General features: G+C 37.6%; 1 protein-coding gene across 1 annotated transcript; it reads right to left on the bottom strand.

Annotated features, from left to right (window-relative positions):
• Positions 1-437: 437 nt before the first annotated feature.
• Positions 438-10,274, bottom strand: DMRT3 (doublesex and mab-3 related transcription factor 3). Its single transcript, XM_089692580.1, has 2 exons — positions 9,580-10,274; positions 438-2,255 (listed from the first exon to the last, which is right to left on the bottom strand). Exons 1-2 carry the CDS (start codon positions 9,974-9,976, stop codon positions 1,303-1,305), a joined length of 1,350 nt encoding a protein of 449 aa, XP_089548706.1. The 5' UTR covers positions 9,977-10,274; the 3' UTR covers positions 438-1,302.
• Between the last annotated feature and the right edge of the window lie 13,689 nt (positions 10,275-23,963).

Consider the following 23,963-nt stretch of genomic DNA (forward strand, 5'->3'; position numbering starts at 1 on the left):
TCCATCCTAAAAGGAATGGATAAAGGAATTTCTGCTGCTGGCTATTGTATTCGGGTGGTATGTAGGCATTGTTCAGGCAAAAAGATTTCCTACCAGCACCTTCAACAAAAGTCAATATTTTGGCCAACAGGGCCATCTACAGCTCAAGTTTCATCCATTTCACTAGGAACCATCCAAAATTCAAACCATATATGGCCACCTATAGCTTACTACTATCTGCTTTAAAGGTTGTTGTTAATGTAAAGTAGATTTTATTCTTTCTTAAACAGCATATACCAGCATTGTTTTTACTAAAATATTCATATGACTCAAGGATTGAAGCTTATACTTAAGGTCAATCTCATTTGTGACTAGAGCAGTATGACATTAAAATATAGCACATCACAGCGTTAATCTTGGTGGTACTGGAAGAGACTCAGGAATGATGATATGACAAAAAAGGTAAGCCCATTTTGAATTTACACTTTAATAATTGGCCCCAAATCTTTATTCCTCTTAAGTTTTTGGACAGCTAAAAAGTAATTTGTCCTGACAATGTAACAGCATATGGTGATGTTGTATAGGGAAAAGAAAAAATATAAAAGTACCAGCTTAATACAGAAAGGAATAAATTAAGCACAAAGTAAACAAATAAAATAAAAAAAAAAACAGCTGGAGCAGCAAGTATGTACACACCTGCTCCGTTTTCCTTGTGGAATGTTTTCGAGTAATTGAATGCCTCGCTGCCTGGAGGTTGTTCATAGGTGTACGCTAATTTAATTTGACAAACTACAAGTATAAATGACATGCTCATCATCATTTTTATTTCATCTAGAGTCCTTAGCATGCTACATTAACCTGACAATGTTTACTCTTGGGCTCATTTAACAATGCAATTCATGCAGTTCACATACTGTTTGTAATATTACATATGCTCAGTTCTTTCAGAACAAATAGATAGGGTGATATCTGTAAAGGTCACATATTTTCTTTTCTTCCTTTGTCTGTGACATACACTTAACACCATTTGTCATGTTACATAATACATGGAAAAGCAACAATTTACCAATCATATTAAATAGGTCATGGAAAAATTCCATGGAGTGAAGTTTTTTCTTTGTCTTTAGGGTCATCACTGGGATATACCAACACTTGGGTTGATGATGTGGATAATGTGCATAGTCCCTAACTGCAAATGCATTCATGGGTGTTGACATTTTATTGCTTAGTTAAGTGCAATGATTATGGCATAAATAAGGCAGTTCTCTTGAATGAGAGATAGCGTCCACAGTCATATATACAATTTGCCTGTCACCTTGTTGGTTAGGAAGAAGTGTTGAGGATTCTGGAGTCTGCTGAGTCTGATCTCTCCTCATAGTCCTCCTCTGTGTAAATGGGTTGTTTCACTACAATGGGGCAGTTGTCCTCTGGAACAGAGATCCTTGGGTCCTCAGGAGCTCTAGGAGGAAGGACAGGTGAACTCCTAAAGACTGTGGTAGGGTTGCCAGAAAAGGGACTGACATACTGTGATCTAAGCTGGTACTGCTGCTGTAGGGTCATAGTGTTCCACAAGGTAACATCATTGGGCAGGAAAGGACTAGACTGGTTTCTTGCCAAAGTGTTTCTCAGGAGGAGAGGGTACCTTGGAGGTTGCGGGAAAGGATGCTGTAGGGGCACAGCTAAGGGATTTGTTACCACATTGCTGGAATCTGCAGAAAATCGTAGCGTGTCAGGTACTCTGAAAGCTGACCCTACTGACCACTTGGAGGATGATAGGGGGTAGGAGCTAAGGGTGTGTTCAAATAAATGGCCATTAGGTGGTAACACAATGCTGTCAGGTTCTGTTGTAGTTCTCTCACCAGTCACAGAGGATCGGCTTGACAGAAGAACTTCCACAGCCCCAACAAGGTCACCTCCACACCCCTTCAATATCAGTTCTAGCACAGTGGGCTTCTGGCTTGGAAATATCTTTTTCAGGACCTCAAGAGGAGGTCTGTTGGATTTCAGGTTGAAAGGCAAAGACACAGTACCAGATGAGCCCTCAATCAGAAGATGGTTGTGTTCAGCCTGGTACTTTGGGCTCTCAGAGGTACTTTCTGCACTGCTGCAATTTTTCCGCACTGGATAACCTGTTTCATCCACTGACACCACCTCTGGACTCTCTGGGGTACAGCAGGGCTTCACATCAGGAGGGGACCTCTGATCTGTGTCCTTGTCACTGTAGCTTTCACCATTTTCTGTACCACTGCTGTCACCTAGCCTCTCTTCAGACACATCTGCCAGACCAAAAAACAGACAACATTAGTAAACTATAGAGAGCATGAAAAATATTAAGGTTCCTCCACTCAAGCAGGATATCTGAAGTGTGAAATACATTTAACTGAAGCCAATTAAATGTGAATTTGTTTACATTAGACTAGCTCAGTTCAACATTACGTTACTATTTCTACCTTTTTTAAGATATTTCACTTCAATATGTAACTGGTAGACTAAATACTGTATTTGTTTGGCACTTTGGGTAGATTATATTTTATCAGTTGTAGAGGGAGACTCATTGGTAGTGCTGCAAATATTTCAGCATTACTATTTATAAGATTACATATATATATAGTACATTGCTGATGCAAGGGAATAATTGAGGTAGCTACCAGTATATTATTATATATAGTTGGGTTCTTCTAGCTTCTTGGTCAGGTTCCAGTACAACATTCTACCTTGTCAATATGTACAAAGCAATATTTGTCAAGGTGGACAGCAAATAATAACTTTACATTCCTAAAATAATAGTGCAATCAATCCAAGCGTACATACTCAAAGACAAATAAAAAAAAATATCCTAGATTGTAAGCTCCAAGGAGCAGGGCCCTCCTATCCCTCTTGTATTGAACTGCATTGTTGCTGTATTGTATCCCGTTGTATTGTAAAGCGCTGAGCAAACTGTTGGCGCTATATAAATCTTGTATTATAATAATAATATAATTATTTATTTATATGCACTGTATACATACAAAGCACACACCAAAGCAATACTGTGCTAGATTTTCAATGTATAAGAATAATCATAGATGTTTAGAAATATACATGGATCACAGAAGTGCCAAAAATATAGATAGATAGATAGATAGATAGATAGATAGATAGATAGATAGATAGAAATAGATAATATTAAAGATAGATAGATAGATAGATAGATAGATAGATAGATAGATAGATAGATAGATAGAATTAAATAGATAATATTAAAGATAGATGATAGATAGATAGATAGATAGATAGATAGATAGATAGATAGATAGATAGATAGATAGAATTAAATAGATATTATTAGAGATAGATGGATAGAGAGATAGATAGATAGATAGATAGATAGATAGATAGATAGATAGATAGATAGAATTAAATAGATAATATTAAAGATAGATAGATAGATAGATAGATAGATAGATAGATAGAATTAAATAGATAATATTAAAGATAGATAGATAGATAGATAGATAGATAGATAGATAGATAGATAGATAGAATTAAATAGATAATATTAAAGATAGATAGATAGATAGATAGATAGATAGATAGATAGATAGAATTAAATAGATATTATTAGAGATAGATGGATAGAGAGATAGATAGATAGATAGATAGATAGATAGATAGATAGATAGATAGATAATCTGATCTAATGATACTTGTTTTCATTCTTGGATCCTCAAGCTGAATGTAGAATACATGTCATGGATCTTCTAGAGCTGCCATCAGGAAGGCTGCTGACAGTGGCTCTTTGCGATAATAAGATGAAGCATGCTAATCATAAATTGTAATGTCTTATAAGCAATAATTGTGTCTCCCATGAGTAAATATTTATATTGCACAATCTGGCAGCAGCAATGTAAACATTTGCTGAAGTGTGTCTCCTCAGCCAAAGTGATTCATTTATTCCCACTGTATAGGAAAGGAGGATCCAGCACCATTGAATGCACGCTGTTTATAAATACTCAGAAATGGCTCATAACAGATCACCCCACATATCTGAGCACTGCATAGTACATCTGTAGCAGTCACTGGACGTGGGGTCCGGTGTGTGGAGCAGGTAATAAAGCGCAGATCCCATGTACCGGCCACTGACAGTCTCTGCTCTAGGTGGAGTTCTTTAGTACAAAATAGTGGGAAAAGCGGGACTGTACAATTCTAATAAGTAGACTAAACTAGAATAGGACGAAGATAATTTGACTATAATTCACTATTATTATTATTATTATTATTATTATTATTAATATTATTATGTTATTATTATAATAATATGTGAATAGTGTTGTGTTCATGAAAATTTAAATAGTTCATATTGCAGGTCATTTTACTATTATTTATTTATTTGCGATTAGTATTATTTTGCATCTATATTTTTATGCATTATATTTTTAAATTAAACTAGAAATGAGTATAGGTCAGTCTAATAATAACAATTGTTGTTGTTATTTTTTTTATTATCATCATTACTATTATTACTTTACACGCATATTGTTTGAAAAGTGCTCTGTTAAATATAACAATGGATAAGACATATATGCTTTTTTAGACAATATCTGTCTATCTCTATCTATCTATCTATCTATCTATCTATCTATCTATCTATTTATCTATCTATCTATCTATCTATCTATCTATCTATCTATCTACCTATCTATCCATTATTATTCATATAGCGTTTTTTAAATAAATAAATAATTTTAAATAGCAACAACAATAATAACTAGTATTATCATTTATATTATTATTAATATTATTATTAACTTGTTTTGTGTGCAGTACTTTTTTAAAATAAAACTATGGATACGTCATAGGTTATTTTACTGGACATTAATAATTGCAGTACTATTTTATAACTATATTATATTAGCATACCTATAGTGTTTCCTAATAAAACAAGGATATATCATAGATGATTGTACTGAATTATTACTATTATTTTATTATTATTGCTGTTATTACCGTTATTATTATTATTTTTTATAATACATGTATAGTGTTTTCTTAATATAACTAGGATAGGTAATTGGTGATATTACTATTGCTATGATTACGTTTCAAGCCCCTGCAATACATTGAAGAACAGATTGGATTTGTTAAACGAAGTTGCTCTCTTTCTTTCTTTCTTTTTTCCATCTTTTTTTCGCTGCTTTTTTCCTAAACTGCAGGAATTCAGTTCAGATCTGCTCTGCTAATTGTACTGTAGATTGTCTGTTTTGTTTTTTTGTATTTTCTCATGTGCAGACTTCTGCTAGCAAAGCAACGATACAGTGTTATAATTTAGAGTTAGATCCAGATTTGTAAATGAAATATTGCACACATGGTAATAAAAGGTTCATAAAGTGTAAAAATGAATTAGGAGGAAGAAAACGGAAAGAAAGAAAGAAAGAAAGAAAGAAAGAAAGAAAGAAAGAAAGAAAGAAAGAAAGAAAGAAAGAAAGAAAGAAAGAAAGAAAGAAGGAGAGAGAGAGAGAGAGAGAGAGAGAGAGAGGGGAGGGAGGAGGAGAGAGAGAGAGAGAAAGAAAGAAAGAAAGAAAGAAAGAAAGAAAGAAAGAAAGAAAGAAAGAAAGAAAGAAAGAAAGAAAGAAAGAGAAAGAAAGAAAGAAAGAAAGAAAGAAAGGTAAATGTGTATACGCTTTTTTGTAGTAAGTAGAACAGGTGTGAAGACTGAAAGCAGTGATGGAGCTGATATGGGATGAGTTCTGGGAAGCTGTGGCAGTGTTGAATAGGGTTCCTGGCGGAATGCCCCATCAGTGGTCAGCCGCTATGTTCTACAAATAAGCTGGTAACTTTTCATTGGAGTCTGACCTTCTCCTGAAGTGCTTGCTATTACACTGTCTCCCTGAAATGACTGTAATCTTTTATGAAATGCATAGATCATCAGCGGATGGTGGTGGTCAGGAGCAGTACCATAAATATGTGGAGTGAAGGCAGCTGTACATCAGCTGAGTCACATTCCTATAGAAGAAGACACTGGGGACACTCATTGCTTTTCCCAGACTGGGACATGGAGCAGAGCCATTATCCCTACTGAAAAGATTGTCGTACACCGCCACTAGCAGTGTATGGTCTGTGTAATGACTATTTGTGTCCCTCTGAAGAGCTAATCATGGGGCATGTACCACCAAGCCAATGCCAGTTGTCCCCTATGGGACTACCAAGTAACATAAATAAATTAGCTCAGCAAGCTCCCAGAGCTCTAACTAATCAAGTGATCCTTCTATAGAAGAGACGGCTGGTCTCTCTGGGATCAATGTGCTCATATTGGTGAGACATCAGAATATAAGTCTGGAGACATATTTCTATGTAGAAACTGCAATCTATGCCAACAGAATCTTGTGCTCCAAAAGGACTATTCCCAACTTACAGATCATGGATGGGTCATGGATGGCGATATATTTTAGTACAGCTCACCTGCAAGACATACATTCTATGTAACAATGTATAAAAACGGAAAGAAAGAAAGAAAGAAAGAAAGAAAGAAAGAAAGAAAGAAAGAAAGAAAGAAAGAAAGAAAGAAAGAAAGAAAGAAAGAAAAATAATTTGTAGATAGATAATATATATTAATATTTTTAGTATGCAAACGTGTATTCTTTCTTTCTTTCTTTCTTTCTTTCTTTCTTTCTTCCTTCCCTTCTTTTTATCTTTTCTTTCTTTCTTTCTTTCTTTCTTCCTTCTCTTATTTCTTTTCTTTCTTTCTTTTCTTACTTTCCTCCTTTCTTTTTTCCTTCTTTCTTCCTTCTCTTCTTTCTTTCTTTCTTTCTTTCTTTCTTTCTTTCTTTCTTTCTTTCTTTCTTTCTTTCTTTCTTTCTTTCTTCCCTTTTTCTTCCCTTCTTTCTTTTCCTTCCTTCTTTCTCTTTCTTTCTTTCTTTTCCTTCTTTCTTTCTTCCCTGTTTCTTCCCTTCTTTCTTTCTTTCTTTCTTTCCTTTCTTTTCCTTCTTTCTTTCTTTCTTTCTTTCTTTCTTTCTTTCTTCCCTTCTTTCTTTTCCTTCCTTCTTTCTTTCTTTCTTTCTTTCTTTTCCTTCTTTCTTTCTTTCTTTCTTTCTTTCTTTTCTTTTCCAATCTTCTTATAAACATTTTTAGAAGGCCATTTTTCGTAGCGGATATTTTTTTAATTTCCCTGTTTCTTCCCTTCTTTCTTTCTTTCTTTCTTTCTTTCTTTCTTTCTTTCTTTCTTTCTTTCCTTTCTTTTCCTTCTTTCTTTCTTTCTTCCCTTCTTTCTTTTCCTTCCTTCTTTCTTTCTTTCTTTCTTTTCCTTCTTTCTTTCTTTCTTTCTTTCTTTCTTTCTTTCTTTCTTTCTTTCTTTCTTTCTTTCTTTCTTTCTTTTCTTTTCCAATCTTCTTATAAACATTTTTAGAAGGCCATTTTTCGTAGCGGATATTTTTTTAATTTTCTTTCTTTTTCATGCTTTAATTCTCTTGTATTTCAGCCTTTCCTTCTTAATGTTATACTTTTTTTTCCATGTGTGCAATATTTAATTGACAAGTATGGATCTAATATTATTATTATACAGGATTTATATAGCGCCAACAGTTTGCTCAGCGCTGTACATTATAAATGATCCTTATACCCTTTCTTTTCTTTCATCACGCATATAATTAGTAATAGTAGATACCATAGCTAGAGTTCCTATCTAACAACAACAACTATATCGTTCTTCATATTCCATACACGGAGTGACCCAGCAGAAAACGACTGGGGATTTACAATATTGGCATGATAACTGTTCTATCATTGATGTGTCCCCTCCACGGGGAATTGCTAATTGAACCCAGTGTGAGTACTGTGTGCTGGCCGGCAGGGTGTCTGTCATCATGGGGCTGGTGTGTATGGGAAGTACATAAGAGCAAGCACAGAGGCTCCAGTAACCTGATCCCCCCACTCCTCATGACATGTTTTGGCACAAGCCGAGACTACACTTGATTTGCTTTTTGAGCAATTTGACACGCTTCACTTCTTGTCTCCTCCTGAAAAGGGGTCTGGAGACGTTCAATCCTTCATAATCAGATAAAGCACATCAGTCATACTCGAGAGCATCCTTATAATTGTGAATATTAAGTATTGTAACCCCAGAACACCGACCATTCCCGGGTATGAAGGATCGCAGACAACTATAACTTAAACTGGCCATACATTATACAATTTGATTGTGCAATCCCCTTTGGGTTTACCAAAACAATGTAATATAGGGACAAAACTAAACATTCCACTCGATTTGTAGCAAATCAGGCAGGCCCTTGCACTACTAAATTAATAAGAGATCCAAAAGACATTGGACAATCAGATTGCATAGTGTATGGTCAGCCTTTTGTGCAAATGAAATGTAGGACGAAGAGTTTATGTCTGTGCCAAAGAAACATTTATGTCAATCAGTTTTCATATCTAATATATATCCAGGAAAGAAATGTGGATTACTTATACAACACAACAGATAGGGTTTAGATTAGTAGCAGCTTTTGCAGACAGAATCTGACCAGTTCCACGGTCGTGGTTATAATTTCTGTGGCCCCTCTAGTATTTTAATAAAATGTTAATCTGTGTTAATCAGTTTTTGGTTTTAACTAACCAATACTAGTATTAGATAACCCATCTAGCACGTGATTGCCTTTTCTTAGATGTGACCTAGCCTGTAGAATGGATGATCTGTTCTTAGTAAAATAATAAAACCTGTACTGCTATGATTATATTGTATTATTATTATCATTATTATTATTTGTACTAAGAACTAATAATTATTACTAATATTAATTATTATTATCATTATGAAATAATAATACACCAGACAATAAATTATGAAATACTGTGTGGGCAAATTACTGCAGACCATACTTGTGTTCCCAGCCCAACCTTTCATATAAAAAAGACCAAAAAAATAAATGAACGGATTATTAAATGAACATATAAATATATGAATGGATGAATGAATAAACGAATATATAGATGGATGAATAAATTAACATATAAACATATGAATGGATGAATGAATAAACAAATATATGGACGGATGAATAAATGAACATATAAAAATATGAATGGATGAATGAATAAACAAATATATGGACGGATGAATAAATGAACATACAAACATATGAATGGATGAATGAATAAACAAATATATGGACGGATGAATAAATGAACATATAAAAATATGAATGGATGAATGAATAAACAAATATATGGACGGATGAATAAATTAACATACAAACATATGAATGGATGAATGAATAAACAAATATATGGACGGATGAATAAATGAACATATAAATATATGAATGGATGAATGAATAAACGAATATATGGATGGATGAATAAATGACTGAACGAATTAATGAATGAACAAACGAAAATATAGATGGATGAATTCATAAATAGACCGAAGAAAGAATTAATGAATGAATGTATGTATGAAAGAATGAAGGAATATATGGGTGGATGAATGAATATATGGACCAATGGATGGGTGAATGGATGGATGAAGAAATATAGGAATGTGTGTGCTTTAGAAATGGTGTATTATGCTGAATGGTGATTAACCCTGTGCCCCCATGTAGCCAATAGCAGTGCCCCTATACCCACCTGTTTTCACTGGAACTTGTATAGTAGAGGAAGGCTCCTGTGCCCATCGGATGGTCATCTCGCCTGGTCTGGAGGTTGCCTGACTGGTGTCGGCTGGCAGTGTGGTTGGCAGTCCTGGCACAGTCCGTAGAGTATCTGGTATGAGGCTCTCCAGACTCTCGTTGGCTTGCTGCCTCCTGAGTGCCACCTGAGCCGCCATGACCCTCTGCCGCTCAATGATCAGAATACATTTCTCGCAGGTGCAGTCCTTGAAGCGGCAGTAGCGCTTGTGCCCTTTCAGCCAGGAGAGCACCCCATGGTTCCTGCAGCGGGCACATTTGGGGGTCCTCTGTAGAGGGGCACGAGGCTGGGACACCGGTCCCCCCATGTACAGGTAGGGAGAGCCGTACCCGTTCATGGCTTTCACAGCGCTGAGCCCTGGGGTCTACACCAGGAGGTAGGAAAGGGGGCTACACAACACTCCCCCTTGTCTGCATTCCTGCTATGGGAGCTTTTCTGGAGCCTGATCTGGTTCCCCTGAGCAGATCTTCCCTTTAGAATCACTAATCCTTGGCATGGATTACAAATCAGAACGATCTAGGGATGATATGTCCTGCAGATGATGTCCTCATAGGGTGGAGACAGGTAGCCCCATGGAATGTCTCTGGATCAGGATACAGGACTAGGACACAGTGCTCTAGGCGATGCTTCCTGTGCTCTGTCCATGTGTGCAGGAGATGTGAGGATTTGTAGCAGCTCCCTCCCTTCTCTAACCCATCCCCGCCTCTCCAGCACAGATTATCATTACATTCATATTACACCCCATACAAATGCATACTGACCTTTAGATTCCCCTTCATAGCCCCAATATAAGGCATACACTAACCTTGTCTATCAACCTGCAGGCATTCTTTGTTACAAAAATGTCAAATAATTTCTGATGGTTGCCCAGGACTACAGAACTATGTTTTTACATACTATTCTTATTAGTAGTGTATATCTGACAGATCCAGCTCTTTGATTAAAAACCCCCCCAAAAAACCCCAAATGTTTCTTTATTGTAGGCAATGGCATTGGTACAATGGACATAAACATCAGGATAAAAGAATACAGATGTTGACAGCTCTTCATTTTTAGATCATGTACTTAAAGATTGTACTTTAGAATCCTTAGAACCAGTACAACCATTCACCTTAATATTACCCATTACATACAGAACTAGAAAATACATATATAGCACACTGTAGAATGAACAGCAAGCATTTCAAGTGGAACTACACAGCATCTGAGCACCATAAACCAAAAACGCTATATATTAATATTCAAAGCAAACTCTCTCATCCATCCATGTCTCCATGTTTTATTCTGCTGAAAAATCACATTGAGAAACAGCCCCCCCTATAGCATTTCTGGCCATGGCCATATCGAGTAAGGGTGGATGTTTCATGAAGCATTTATGCAGCAAAACCGGAGTGGACAGTCACATTATGAAATCAGGGTGGTCGTGTCCTCTCAGTGAAATGGGATTTTTGTCATGTAGCATTTACTTTCTGGATACCGTCTGCCCTTAGCTCAGGCATGCAGACAAGACAAGAAGGTGTGCTTAGCTGAGAAAACACCTCCTGAAAACTCCTGGGAAGCATGCCATCATTTGCCTAGGCCTGGAAACCAGGACGCAACTGAAGAAATGTAAAAAAAAAAGTATAAAACAAGTACAAATACTTCTATATTTATTTACTAATGCTAGCAGCATAATGATTGAAAATAGTCAATGCTGATTAGCATGAAGGTTAATGTAAGAGAATAAACAGGTGGCCAGGGGCAGACTGACAACTCATGGGGCCCCCAGGCAATAGGGGATCATGGGGCCCCTGTGTCCTTGCTGAAACTCAAAAAAGCCTATGAAAAAGGTACCAGGGGTATCTCATGGGGCCCCCTACTGTCCCGGGCCCTCGGGCAGTGCCTGAGTTTCCAAATGGTCAGTCCACCCCTGCAGGTGGTGCACACACCTAGTGCATTATCCAAGGTTTATTGAAAGGTATGAAAAGTAAAAACATACTCACAGACGAAGCATGTATCTAAAAAGCATTTGCATAATGACGATGGCCACAATGGCAAGCAAGGTGTTCCAACTGTCAGTGCGGTCAAATGGCTGACGCGTTTTGGGGACGAATCCCTTTCCTCAGAGCTACTGACCAGCCTGTATGAAGGTCAAGCGGTAAATAACCATGGCTAGATGCCTTGGGAGAAGAGCCCCACCTCCTCTACTTGTTATAGGGCGAGGCGTTGGAAGGGGTTACTTAAAGTGCAATATTTGGTCATTTCTATAAACAAATATACATAAATATATATATATATATATATACACATGCACATACACATATACATAAATACATATATGCACTGAAAGAGAAAGCGAATAGGAAAATTATATATACATGAATGCATCATTTACAAATGTAAATAAATAAAAATAAATATAAAAATAATCGTAGTAATAATACTGTCAACAATGATAAAAATAGAGATAAAAATATAACAGTAAAAACAAGTAGAGGAGGTGGGGCTCTGCTCCGAAGGCATCTAGCCATGGTTATTTACCGCTTGACCTTCATACAGGCTAGTCAGTAGTTCTGAGGAAAGGGATTCGTCCCCGAAACGCGTCAGCCATTTGACCGCACTGACAGTTGGAACACCTTGCTTGCCGTTGTGGCCATCGTCATTATGCAAATGCTTTTTAGATACATGCTTCGTCTGTGAGTATGTTTTTACTTTTCATACCTTTGAATAAACCTTGGATAATGCACTAGGTGTGTGCGCCACCTGATTATTCTCTATCTAGTGGCTGATCTCCCCGTCTGAGGAGGGCTGCACCCCTGAAGCATTTCCTTTGGTTGTTGCTGTCCTGGTTCCCTTGGCTTCCCTTTTGGCTGTGCATTTCCTGAGGCGCTGGAGAGTATGATATCTGGTTCGCTTTCATGTAACCCATAGCATCTTTAAAAAAAAACAGAAACAAATCACCTGCTCAGATCAGTAAAATAATTATGATCAGTTGCTATGGATTATGGTGATAGTACAAGGTGAATAATGATTGGTTGCTATGTAATAGTAGAAGGTGAATTATGATCGGTTGCTATGGGTTACAGTGATAGTACAAGGTGAATAATGATTGGTTGCTATGTAATAGTACAAGGTGAATTATGACCGATTGCTATGGGTTACAGTGATAGTACAATGTGCATTATGATCGGTTGCTATGGGTTACGGTGATAGTACAAGGTGAATTATGACCGATTGCTATGGGTTACGGTGATAGTACAATGTGCATTGTGATCGGTTGCTATGGGTTACAGTAATAGTACAAGGTGAATTATGACCCATTGCTATGGGTTACGGTGATAGTACAATGTGCATTATGATCAGTTCCTGAGGGTTACGGTGATAGTACAAGGTGAATTATGACCAGGGACGGACTGACAACTCATGTGGTCCCCCGGGCAATAGGGGATCATGGGGCCCCTGTGTCCTTGCCCACACTCAAAGCACACCCAAAAAAGCCTATAAAAAAGTACCAGGGGCATTTCATGGGGCCCCCTACTGACCCCGGGCCCTTGGGCAGTGCCAGAGTGCTTGAATGATCAGTCCGCCCCTGATTATGACCGATTGCTATGGGTTACGGTGATAGTACAATGTGCATTGTGATCGGTTGTTATGGGTTACGGTGATAGTACAATGTGCATTGTGATCGGTTGTTATGGGTTACGGTGATAGTACAAGGTAAATTATGACCGAATGCTATGGGTTACGGTGATAGTACAATGTGCATTGTGATCGGTTGTTATGGGTTACGGTGATAGTACAAGGTAAATTATGACCGAATGCTATGGGTTACGGTGATAGTACAATGTGCATTGTGATCGGTTGTTATGGGTTACGGTAATAGTATAAGGTGAATTATGACTGATTGCTATTGGTTACGGTGATAGTACAATGTGCATTATGATCGGTTGCTATCGGTTATGGTAATAGTACAAGGTGAATTATGATCAGTTGCTATGGGTTACTGTAAATAAGAACTAAAAATACTTTAGTAAATAATTTTGGATTAAAATACCAATTTTTTGGATTAATCAGGGAGAATCAGCAAATATATGATCTGGTGATTATCCCTGATTAAAAAATTCCTGTACCAATCCTGCCGGACAGCCAAAGTAGGGCTCAATTATTCTGGAGGAGAGGACTCAGAACATACATGAATTGTTTTATAAGAGGTCTGTAGGGTTAGCTCTTGCAGGTACACTTTCTTGTTAGGTGATACTCTGGGAAAAAGGGTGAATAGGTGGCATTAACATTTGAAAAACACCTAGCAAGTATATATACCTTTTATACTTTTATCATTTTTTTTGTGTTTGCATTATATTATTATTATTATTATTCAGGATTTATGTAGCTGCAACAGTTTGGGCATCGCTTTACAATATTATATAGAATGTTTAGTAAATTTTGTATAGATTTTTTGTAATTTATAGAATTTTTTGTAATTTTTATTTAACTAAAAAAATGTTCACTTTAACCTGTGTGCGTTTCAAATAATTCCAAGTACCCAATCAAATTTTGTGTAAATTCATAAATGTTTAATTTCCCTGAGCCTGATCAAGTAAGTGTCTAGGTAATGTACAAAATACATTTGTAGAAAATACAATAAGCAGCTAATAATCTGTTCGAGAAATGATCTCTATTGCTTAAAGTAACCAATCAGATTGTTACACTTAGATTCCATCTTTGAATATTCGAGTTTAAGTTGGAAGATGATTGGCTGCAGCAGACAACAGCTCCCTTCATTATTTTTTCCCCTTTGTATGCACGAATTGATTTCCATTTTAGAAGGGTGATGACAATACTAAAATGTGTTAATTCGTTTCTAAAGGGAACAAATAAACAGAATGATGAGTATCTTTGTATCTCTGGGGTGTGTGGAATAATTGTAGCTGTGCAGAGAAATGTATGCATAGATCTTGTGTAATTATTGTTTATAAAGTAAAAACATGCAGTGGTGGGCTGTGTACATCTACAGATGAGGCCATAATAAAATGTCGGGGGGTATTAATGAGAAATGTCACCCCACTGCTCCCCAGTGTAAACCAAGGCTGGAGCAGATCCTTCGCTGCTAAGGATGGCATTGCATGTGGCTCCCCTCTCATTTATTACAGAATATAAATGTCACCCGGATTATTCCTCCAATAAATGAAGAAGAGAAAGAACACCCAGGCTAGCTTGTAATCAGAGATTGTAAAGTCCCCACAAAATACGGCTGCCTTTGTTTTACAGAAATATATTTGATAAATATTTATTCCTAGACTTAGGGAGGAAACTATGAAACTGAAGAATTGCACAATAATATGGCGCTGTAAAAAGGCTTTTTATGAAGTTACTTGTGTAAAAGGTAAGCTGGTTTTAATAGACTGTCACCAAGATGAAGTGCGGCACATGCAGTTAGATTTTGTTACAGACTCCCAGCTCTTACTTCGCAGCATTCAATGAGCTTTATTATAGGAATGGATGGCAAGTTCATTAAAAAGCACATGTCCTTGTGGGGGATACTGGGGACTGGTCTATGACCATCAATCCATATCACCTTCCAGGGGGATTTATCTCTAACCCCTCCTGGACCACAGAGAACTGCTGGTATCCCCTGCACAGCCTGTATATAGGGGATTTATCTCTAACCCCTCCTGAACCACAGAGAACTGCTGGTGCCCCCTGCACAGCCTATATATAGGGGATTTATCTCTAACCCCTCCTGGACCACAGAGAACTGCTGGTGCCCCCTGCACAGCCTATATATAGGGGATTTATCTCTAACCCCTCCTGGACCACAGAGGTCTGCTGGTGTCCCCTGCACAGCCTGTATATAGGGGGATTTATCTCTAACCCCTCCTGGACCACAGATATCTGCTGGTGTCCCCTGCACAGCCTGTATATAGGGGGATTTATCTCTAACCCCTTCTGGTCCACAGATGACTGCTGGTGTCCCCTGCACAGCCTATATATAGGGGATTTATCTCTAACCATTCCTGGACCACAGAGAACTGCTGGTGCCCCCTGCACAGCCTATATATAGGGGATTTATCTCTAACCCCTCCTGGACCACAGATATCTGCTGGTGTCCCCTGCACAGCCTATATCTCGGCGGATTTATCTCTTACCCCTTCTGGTCCACAGAGGTTTGCTGGTGTCCCCTGCACAGCCTATATATAGGGGATTTATCTCTAACCCCTCCTGGACCACAGAGATCTGCTGGTGTCCCCTGCACAGCCTATATCTAGGGGGATTTATCTCTAACCCCTCCTGGACCACAGAGAACTGCTGGTGTCCCCTGCACAGCCTATATATATAGGGAGATTTATCTCTAACCCCTCCTGGACCACAAATATCTGCTGGTGTCCCCTGCACAGCCTATATATAGGGGTTTTATCTCTAACCCCTCCTGGACCACAGAGGGCTGCTGGTGTCCCCTGCACAGCCTGTATATAGGGGGATTTATCTCTAACCCCTCCTCGTCCACAGAGGTCTGCTGGTGTCCCCTGCACTGCTTATATATATAGGGGCTTTATCTTTAACCCCTCCTGGACCACAGAAGTCTGCTGGTGTCCCCTCATCAGCCTATATATAGGTGGATTTATCTGTAACCCCTCCTGGACCACAGAGGTCTGCTGGTGTCCCCTGCACTGCCTATATATATAGGGGCTTTATCTCTTACCCCTCCCGGACCACAGAGAACTGCTGGTGTCCCCTGCACAGTCTATATATAGGGGATTTATCTCTAACCCCTCCTGGACCACAGAGGTCTGCTGGTGTCCCCTGCACTGCCTATATATATAGGGGCTTTATCTCTTACCCCTCCCGGACCACAGAGAACTGCTGGTGTCCCCTGCACATTCTATATATAGGGGATTTATCTGTAACCCCTCCTGGACCACAGAGGTCTGCTGGTGTCCCCTGCACTGCCTATATATATAGGGGCTTTATCTCTTACCCCTCCCGGACCACAGAGAACTGCTGGTGTCCCCTGCACAGTCTATATATAGGGGATTTATCTCTAACCCCTCCTGGACCACAGAGAACTGCTGGTGTCCCCTGCACAGCCTATATATAGGGGGATTTATCTCTAACCCCTCCTGGACCACAGAGAACTGCTGGTGTCCCCTGCACAGCCTGTATATAGGGGGATTTATCTCTAACCCCTCCTGGACCACAGAGAACTGCTGGTGTCCCCTGCACAGCCTATATATAGGGGGGATTCTTACTCTCTGCCTCCAGCAGCACAACAGTCATCTACAACCCAATGCACAGAGCTCTACATCCAACTAACTAATGTCCTTGTCATTTCTTTACACACCTCTTAAATATCTAACGCTTTTCTTTTTCTGTGCCACATAAGAAAAAAAGTATTGAATTGTCCTCTCCAGTGTTCCCTTGTGTGATTTAAACATGCTATTCTGCCTGCTCCTATACAAGAGTATTTCACATCCTACAGCTGCAGATTTAGAATCGGGTTTCAGGTATTGTTCCCGACAAAAGGCACCCAGTAAATTCAGAGTTAATTCTCCAAGAACTGTCTAGGATTGTACAGCAAAGAATATTCTACATCTGTGTGTAATGTGCGAACGGATGGATGCATCTATGACACCCACCATTTTCTCTATACGTCTATAAACGACCTATCTATCTATCTATCTATCTATCTATCTATCTATCTATCTATCTATCTATCTCTCTATCTATCTATCCTTTTATCCTTTGTTTTACATAAGAAGGCTATCTATATTTATATATTTGTTTTATAAATATCCTCTTATCTACATCTAGACCCAAATTTATATATCGGTTCATACATCTATACTCTATCAATTTTGTAGTTGTTTTTTATTTCCCTATTTATCTGTCTTAGATCTATTTATTCACGTGATCAATATACTCACTAAATTGTCTACACCTGGAAAACAAGTCTATTATCTATTTAATGTACTCTAATGTTGCCAGGCATCTATTCCTATCATGTTTATGTATATGTCTATATAATTTTTATTTCTATTCATGAACATTTTTACTTTATAAATATTTATTATACATATTTATAAACTACTATATATGTACTCTTTGTCTAGAATTAGATCTGTTTGAACATGTCTCTCACTATATAAATATAGAAATAATTTTCTATCTTTGTCTTCTATCTATTTTATATCACTGTCAAATCTCAGTTATAACATCTATCTACCTTTGTATCTAATTTATCTTTTATCAGTTTTCACGATCTGTCTTTATTCTATATCATCGTCTAATCTCTGTTTACAATTGATCTATCTTTTATCACTTTTCAATCGTACTTAATTTTTATCTGATTATCTATTTTATATCACTGTCAAATCTCTGTAGTACTGTACTATCTATCTATCTATCTATCTATCTATCTATCTATCTATCTATCTATCTATCGTTTATTAGTTTTCACTTGCACCTTCTATCTGTCTATCTATATTCTTTATTGTCCAATGTCTGTTTCCAATCTATCTATCTATCTATCTATCTATCTATCTATCTATCTATCTATCTGTGTTTATTCTTTATAGTCAAATCTCTGTTTCCAGTCTATCTATATTCTTTATTGTCAAATGTCTGTTTCCAATCTACCTATCTTTTATCAGTGTTCACTTGTATCTCAGTTGTACTATCTATCTATCTATCTATCTATCTATCTATCTATCTATCTATCTATCTATCTATCTTTCTTCTTTTTTGTCTGTTTCCAATCTATCTATCTATCTATCTATCTATCTTTCTTCTTTTTTGTCTGTTTCCAATCTATCTATCTATCTATCTATCTATCTATCTATCTATCTTTCTTCTTCATTATCTGTTTCCAATCTATCTATCTATCTATCTATCTATCTATCTATCTACCTTTTATCACGTGTTCACTTGTATCTCAATTTTAATATCTATCTATCTATCTATCTATCTATCTATCTATCTATCTATCTTTCTTTCTTCTTTATTGTCTGTTTCCAATCTATCTATCTATCTATCTATCTATCTATCTATCTATCTATCTATCTATCTATCTACCTTTTATCACATGTTCACTTGTATCTCAATTTTAATATCTATCTATCTATCTATCTATCTATCTATCTATCTGTGTTTATTCTTTATAGTCAAATCTCTGTTTCCAGTCTATCTATATTCTTTATTGTCAAATGTCAGTTTCCAATCTACCTATCTTTTATCAGTGTTCACTTGTATCTCAATTGTACTATCTATCTATCTATCTATCTATCTATCTATCTATCTATCTATCTATCTATCTTTCTTCTTTTTTTGTCTGTTTCCAATCTATCTATCTATCTATCTATCTATCTATCTATCTATCTATCTATCTTTCTTCTTCATTATCTGTTTCCAATCTATCTATCTATCTATCTATCTATCTATCTATCTATCTATCTTTTATCACGTGTTCACTTGTATCTCAATTTTAATATCTATCTATCTATCTATCTATCTATCCATCTATCTATCTATCTATCTATCTATCTATCTATCTATCTATCTATCTTCTTTATTATCAATTTTATATTTCCAATCTATCTTTTATCAGTATTCACTTGTATCTCAATTGCAACATCTATCTATCTATCTATCTATCTATCTATCTATCTATCTATCTATCTATCTTCTTTTTTGTCTGTTTCCAATCTATCTATCTATCTATCTATCTATCTATCTATCTATCTATCTATCTCTATCTACCCATCTATCTACCCATCTCTCTCTCTCTCTCTCTCTCTCTCTCTCTCTCTCTCTCTCTCTCTCTCTCTCTCTCTATATCTATCTATTAGATACATCTCAGAGAATAAACCCTTAGAATTCAGGTTTGGCCCCATTTGTGTACCTTGGACAGCAGCAAGTGAATATTATTAATGACATTATGAAACATTTAGATGAAGCGGAGACCATAAAGTCATTCAATGACCTTATTATTATTTGCAGGGTCCTGTCACCCAGCATACACACACACATATATATATCTCAGTGCCTGGCTTCCATCATCTTTCTTTCATTGGTATTTGTATGAGTGGAGGGGCCCCGTTTCACCTCAGTGCACACTACAGTGCACATGTAAATACTCCATTGATAGAGGGCCCTAATCCTTTTCTCATACTTAATTTGATGGGAATGTTTTACATATCCTACTATTTGACAACATACCCCTATAGGGCCAAGTTTGTATTTATGTTGGCACAATGTCTCTTGCCTGAAAGTCTATTGTAACCCAACACCTGACAACCTCCAGTCCTCTTAGTGTGTTGAGAAAGGGTTTATTCAAGCACATAATGGGATCGCAGCAGAAAGCTTTTCATAGAAAGGGGCCATGGTAAACTTCACCACATGAACTCGGTTTCCAGGGCTATTAAGCTGTTAATTGGAAAATAGCAGAGGAAATTTCAAGGTGACTATAAAGCGTTAGTAGTTAGCGCCTCACAGAATAGGCTGAAAGAGAATGAGTGTCCTCAGCATATGGGCAGAGGCACACAACAGTGTCTGATTGCAATGACTCTGGGAAACCAGTGACCAGACACATAGACACCACATGGGTGACTGACAATCAATGGGGAGTTCGCCATCATAAGAAGCCCTGCCACTTTACAGTAGTTGTGTATACAAAATTAACTTTTGATTAACAGCTGATTTTGTTCATAATGAAGATTCAGTTGCGTATTCCTATATAGTGTGAAGATCATTTAGTTTCAGTTTTTTTTAGTTTGGACAACATAGGCCAGGGGTCTCAAAACTTTTTAGTACTAAGGCCACATTGTATATTTTACAAATATCCACAAGCTGAAAAATAATTAGTTTTACATCTTACATCCAGGAGTATCCATCCCTTATGTCCAGTGGTGCCTAGCAGAGTGCCCCCCTTACATCCATGTGTGACCAGCAGAGTTCCCCCTTAGATCAATGGTGCCCAACACAGTCACCCGTTACATCCATTTTTGCCCTGAAGAGTCCCCACTTACCTTTCAGGTGGCAGAACAGTCAGGGTGCTAGCTGGAAAGTGGAGAACATCTAGATGAAGAAAATGCTGGGATCAAACATACACATCATTGTTTGCTATAACCCTGAATGTCCTAACAACACATCATAATAAAGGAAAGGGGGGAAATCTGTTCTGGGGACTCCATATTATATAAACTTGTGCATCCACTGCCAGTCAGTTGAGGTACTTTCATGGACCATTGCTGCAGGTGGGATATAATCTTGTACAGAGACCAAGCAGAACATAGTTTGGAGACCACTGGTATAGGTAACGGTTAAAACCCCTGCCTAATTTTCACTTGACCAGTGATGTCTCCATTGGAAATTTTCCCCTGAACTCCAGTTCCACTGGCATCTGTAAAATGTTGTATTTGCCATCATCTTCTATCACCAAGACAAGGTTCAGCAGGACCAATAAAAAGGGTTATTAAACTGTCCTGAGGTGTATGCCATCTCCAAGATCACTGCCATTTCTCTATCATTTACAGCTTCAATGATGCCAAAGGGACAAGGGAAGATCCTGTTGTTTACCCACCCCCTACTCTCTCCTCCTGCACAATCCCTGAACAGAACTATAGCCCTATCAAACACAGTGCTGGAAAAAAGGTGCTGTGTATTATTTATAATTATTATTATTATTTTATTTATTATTATTTTATTTATTTCAGGTACTTATATAGTGCCGTCCATTTATGCAGTGCTTTACATATATATTGTACATTCACATCAGTCCCTAACCCTCAAGGGGTGTACAATGTAAGGTCCCTAACTCACATTCATACACTAGGGACAATTTAGACAGGATCCAAATAACCTACCAGCATGTCTTTGGAGTGTGGGAGGAAACCCACGCAGGCACAGGGAGAACATGCAAACTCCAGCAGGAGGTGCTGTGGCTGGGATTTGAACCAACGACCCTAGTACTGCCAGGCGAAAGTGCTAACCATTTAGCCACTGTGCTGCCCTATATGCAGTATGAATAAAACTGTCATTTCCACAGTATCCAGCAGTGTTGTTCTCATAGCATATACAGTAAATATAAAAAAAGTCTACACATCCGTTAAAATGTCAGGTTTCTGTGATGTAAAAAAAATTAGACAAAGTTAAATCATTTCAGAACTATTTCCACCTTTAAAGTGTTACTAAACCCACAACAGTAAAATCAGTCTGCATATGAAGTAAATCATGCTTGTTATACTCACTGTGGAACCTAAGGGGTTAACCCTGTGCATTGGGTAAAAAAGCTGTTTGATCCTGACTTCTCTGCCCCTCCTCTTGTTGAAATGTCCACCTGATAGACTGAATCTGTAGGCACATGCACATGCTCAGTTTAGTGTATATTGCTAGAGAGGTTTTTTTTTTTCTTGGGAGAGTACATGTAATCAGCACAGGGCCTATCAGCACTGTCCAGAGGTCAGGGGATTTCCATCCTCCTAGAGAAAACTCCTCCTACAATCTTTAACCAGTGCTCAGCTGAAGTCACAAGACTGCTCTAACTTCTGATGAGAAAAGTTATTTAGCAGTTTATATTTACTAAAATAATTGTATTTCCATGTTCTGTGTACTGTGGGAGACCAGATATAGTGAATGTGGGGTCCTGGGTTTAGTAACACTTTAATGTAACCTATAAACTGTACAACTTAGTTGAACAACAAACTGAAATCTTTTCGGTGAAGGGAAGTAAAAATAAAAAACTAAAATAATATGGTTGCATAAGTATGCACACCCTTAAACTAATACTTTGTTGAAGCACCTTTTGATTTGATTCCAGCACTCAGTCTATTTGGGTATGAGTCTATCAGCATGGCACATCTTGACTTTGCAATATTTGCCCACTCTTACTTGCAAAAACACTCCAAATTCGTCAGATTGCGAGAGCATCTATGCACAGTCCTCTTCAGATCACCCCACAGATTTTCGATTGGATTCAGGTCTGTGCACAGGCTGGGCCATTCCAAAACTTTCATCTTCTTTTGGTGAAGCCATTTCTTTGTTGATTTGGATGTATGCTTTTTATAATTCCCTCTACCTTGACTAAGGCCCCAGTTCCAGCTGAAGAAAAACAGCCCCAAAGCATGATGCTGCCACCACCATGCTTCACTGTGGGTTTTCTTTTGGTGATGTGCAGTGTTGTTTTTGCCAAATATATCTTTTGGAATTATGGCCAAAAGTTCAACCTTGGTTTCATCAGACCATAACACATTTTCCCACGTGCTTTTGGGAAACTTCAGATGTTTTTGCAAAATTTAGCCGGGCTTGGATGTTTTTCTTCATAAGAAAAGGCTTATGTCTTGCCACTCTACCCCATAGCCCAGACATATGAAGAATATCGGAGATTGCTGTCACATGCACCACACAGCCAGTACTTGTCAGATATTCCTGCAGCTCCTTTAGTGTTGTTGTAGGCCTCTTGGCAGCCTCCCAGACCAGGTTTCTTCTCGTCTTTTCATTAATTTTGGAGGGACGTCCAGTTCTTAGTAATGTCACTGTTGCACCATATTTTCTCCACTGTATGATGACTGTCTTCACTGTGTTCCATGTTATATCTAATGCCTTTGAAATTCTTTTGTACCCTTCTCCTGACAGATACCTTTTAACAATGAGATCCCTCTGATGCATTGAAAGCTCTCTGCGGACCATAGCTTTTGCTGTAGGATGCAACTAAGAAAACGTCGGGAAAGACCTACTAGAACAGCTGAACTTTATTTGGGGTTAATCAGAGGCACTTTAAATGATGCCAGGTGTGTTCTGACTATTTAACATGATTTTGAATGTGATTGCTTAATTCTGAACACAGCTACATCCCCAGTTATAAGAGGGTGTGCACACTTATGCAACCACATTATTTTAGTTTTTTATGTTTACTCCCCCCTCTAAAAGATTTCAGTTTGTTTTTCAATTGAGTTGTACAGTTTATAGGTCACATTAAAGGTAGAAAAAGTTCTGAAATGATTTATCTTTGTCTAATTTTTTTACATCACAGAAACCTGACATTTTAACAGGGGTGTGTAGATTTTTTTATATCCTCTGTAATTCATTAAAAATAACCTATTTTGCTTGTGAGCTGTTGAAAAATATTTTTTTTCCCCTGGAATTCCATTTTAAAGTATATCTAAAAAGGAGAACAAAGTATAATCTAATCTAATATACCAGAGTTTACCAGTAGTTAGATGTGGTGGATGAATAATTTTTTTCAGCTTCTCTCATGTATTTTAAATTGGTGACCTGTTCTTCGCTGGCAATGCTCATTCAGTGTACTGTATGTATGGAGGAGAAAAATTGTCCTCCTGCTTTGGACAAAAAAT

Source organism: Staurois parvus, unplaced genomic scaffold (assembly GCF_062004578.1).
Source record: "Staurois parvus isolate SC_StPar_1 unplaced genomic scaffold, SC_StPar_1.0 ptg000596l, whole genome shotgun sequence".
NCBI lineage: Eukaryota > Metazoa > Chordata > Amphibia > Anura > Ranidae > Staurois > Staurois parvus.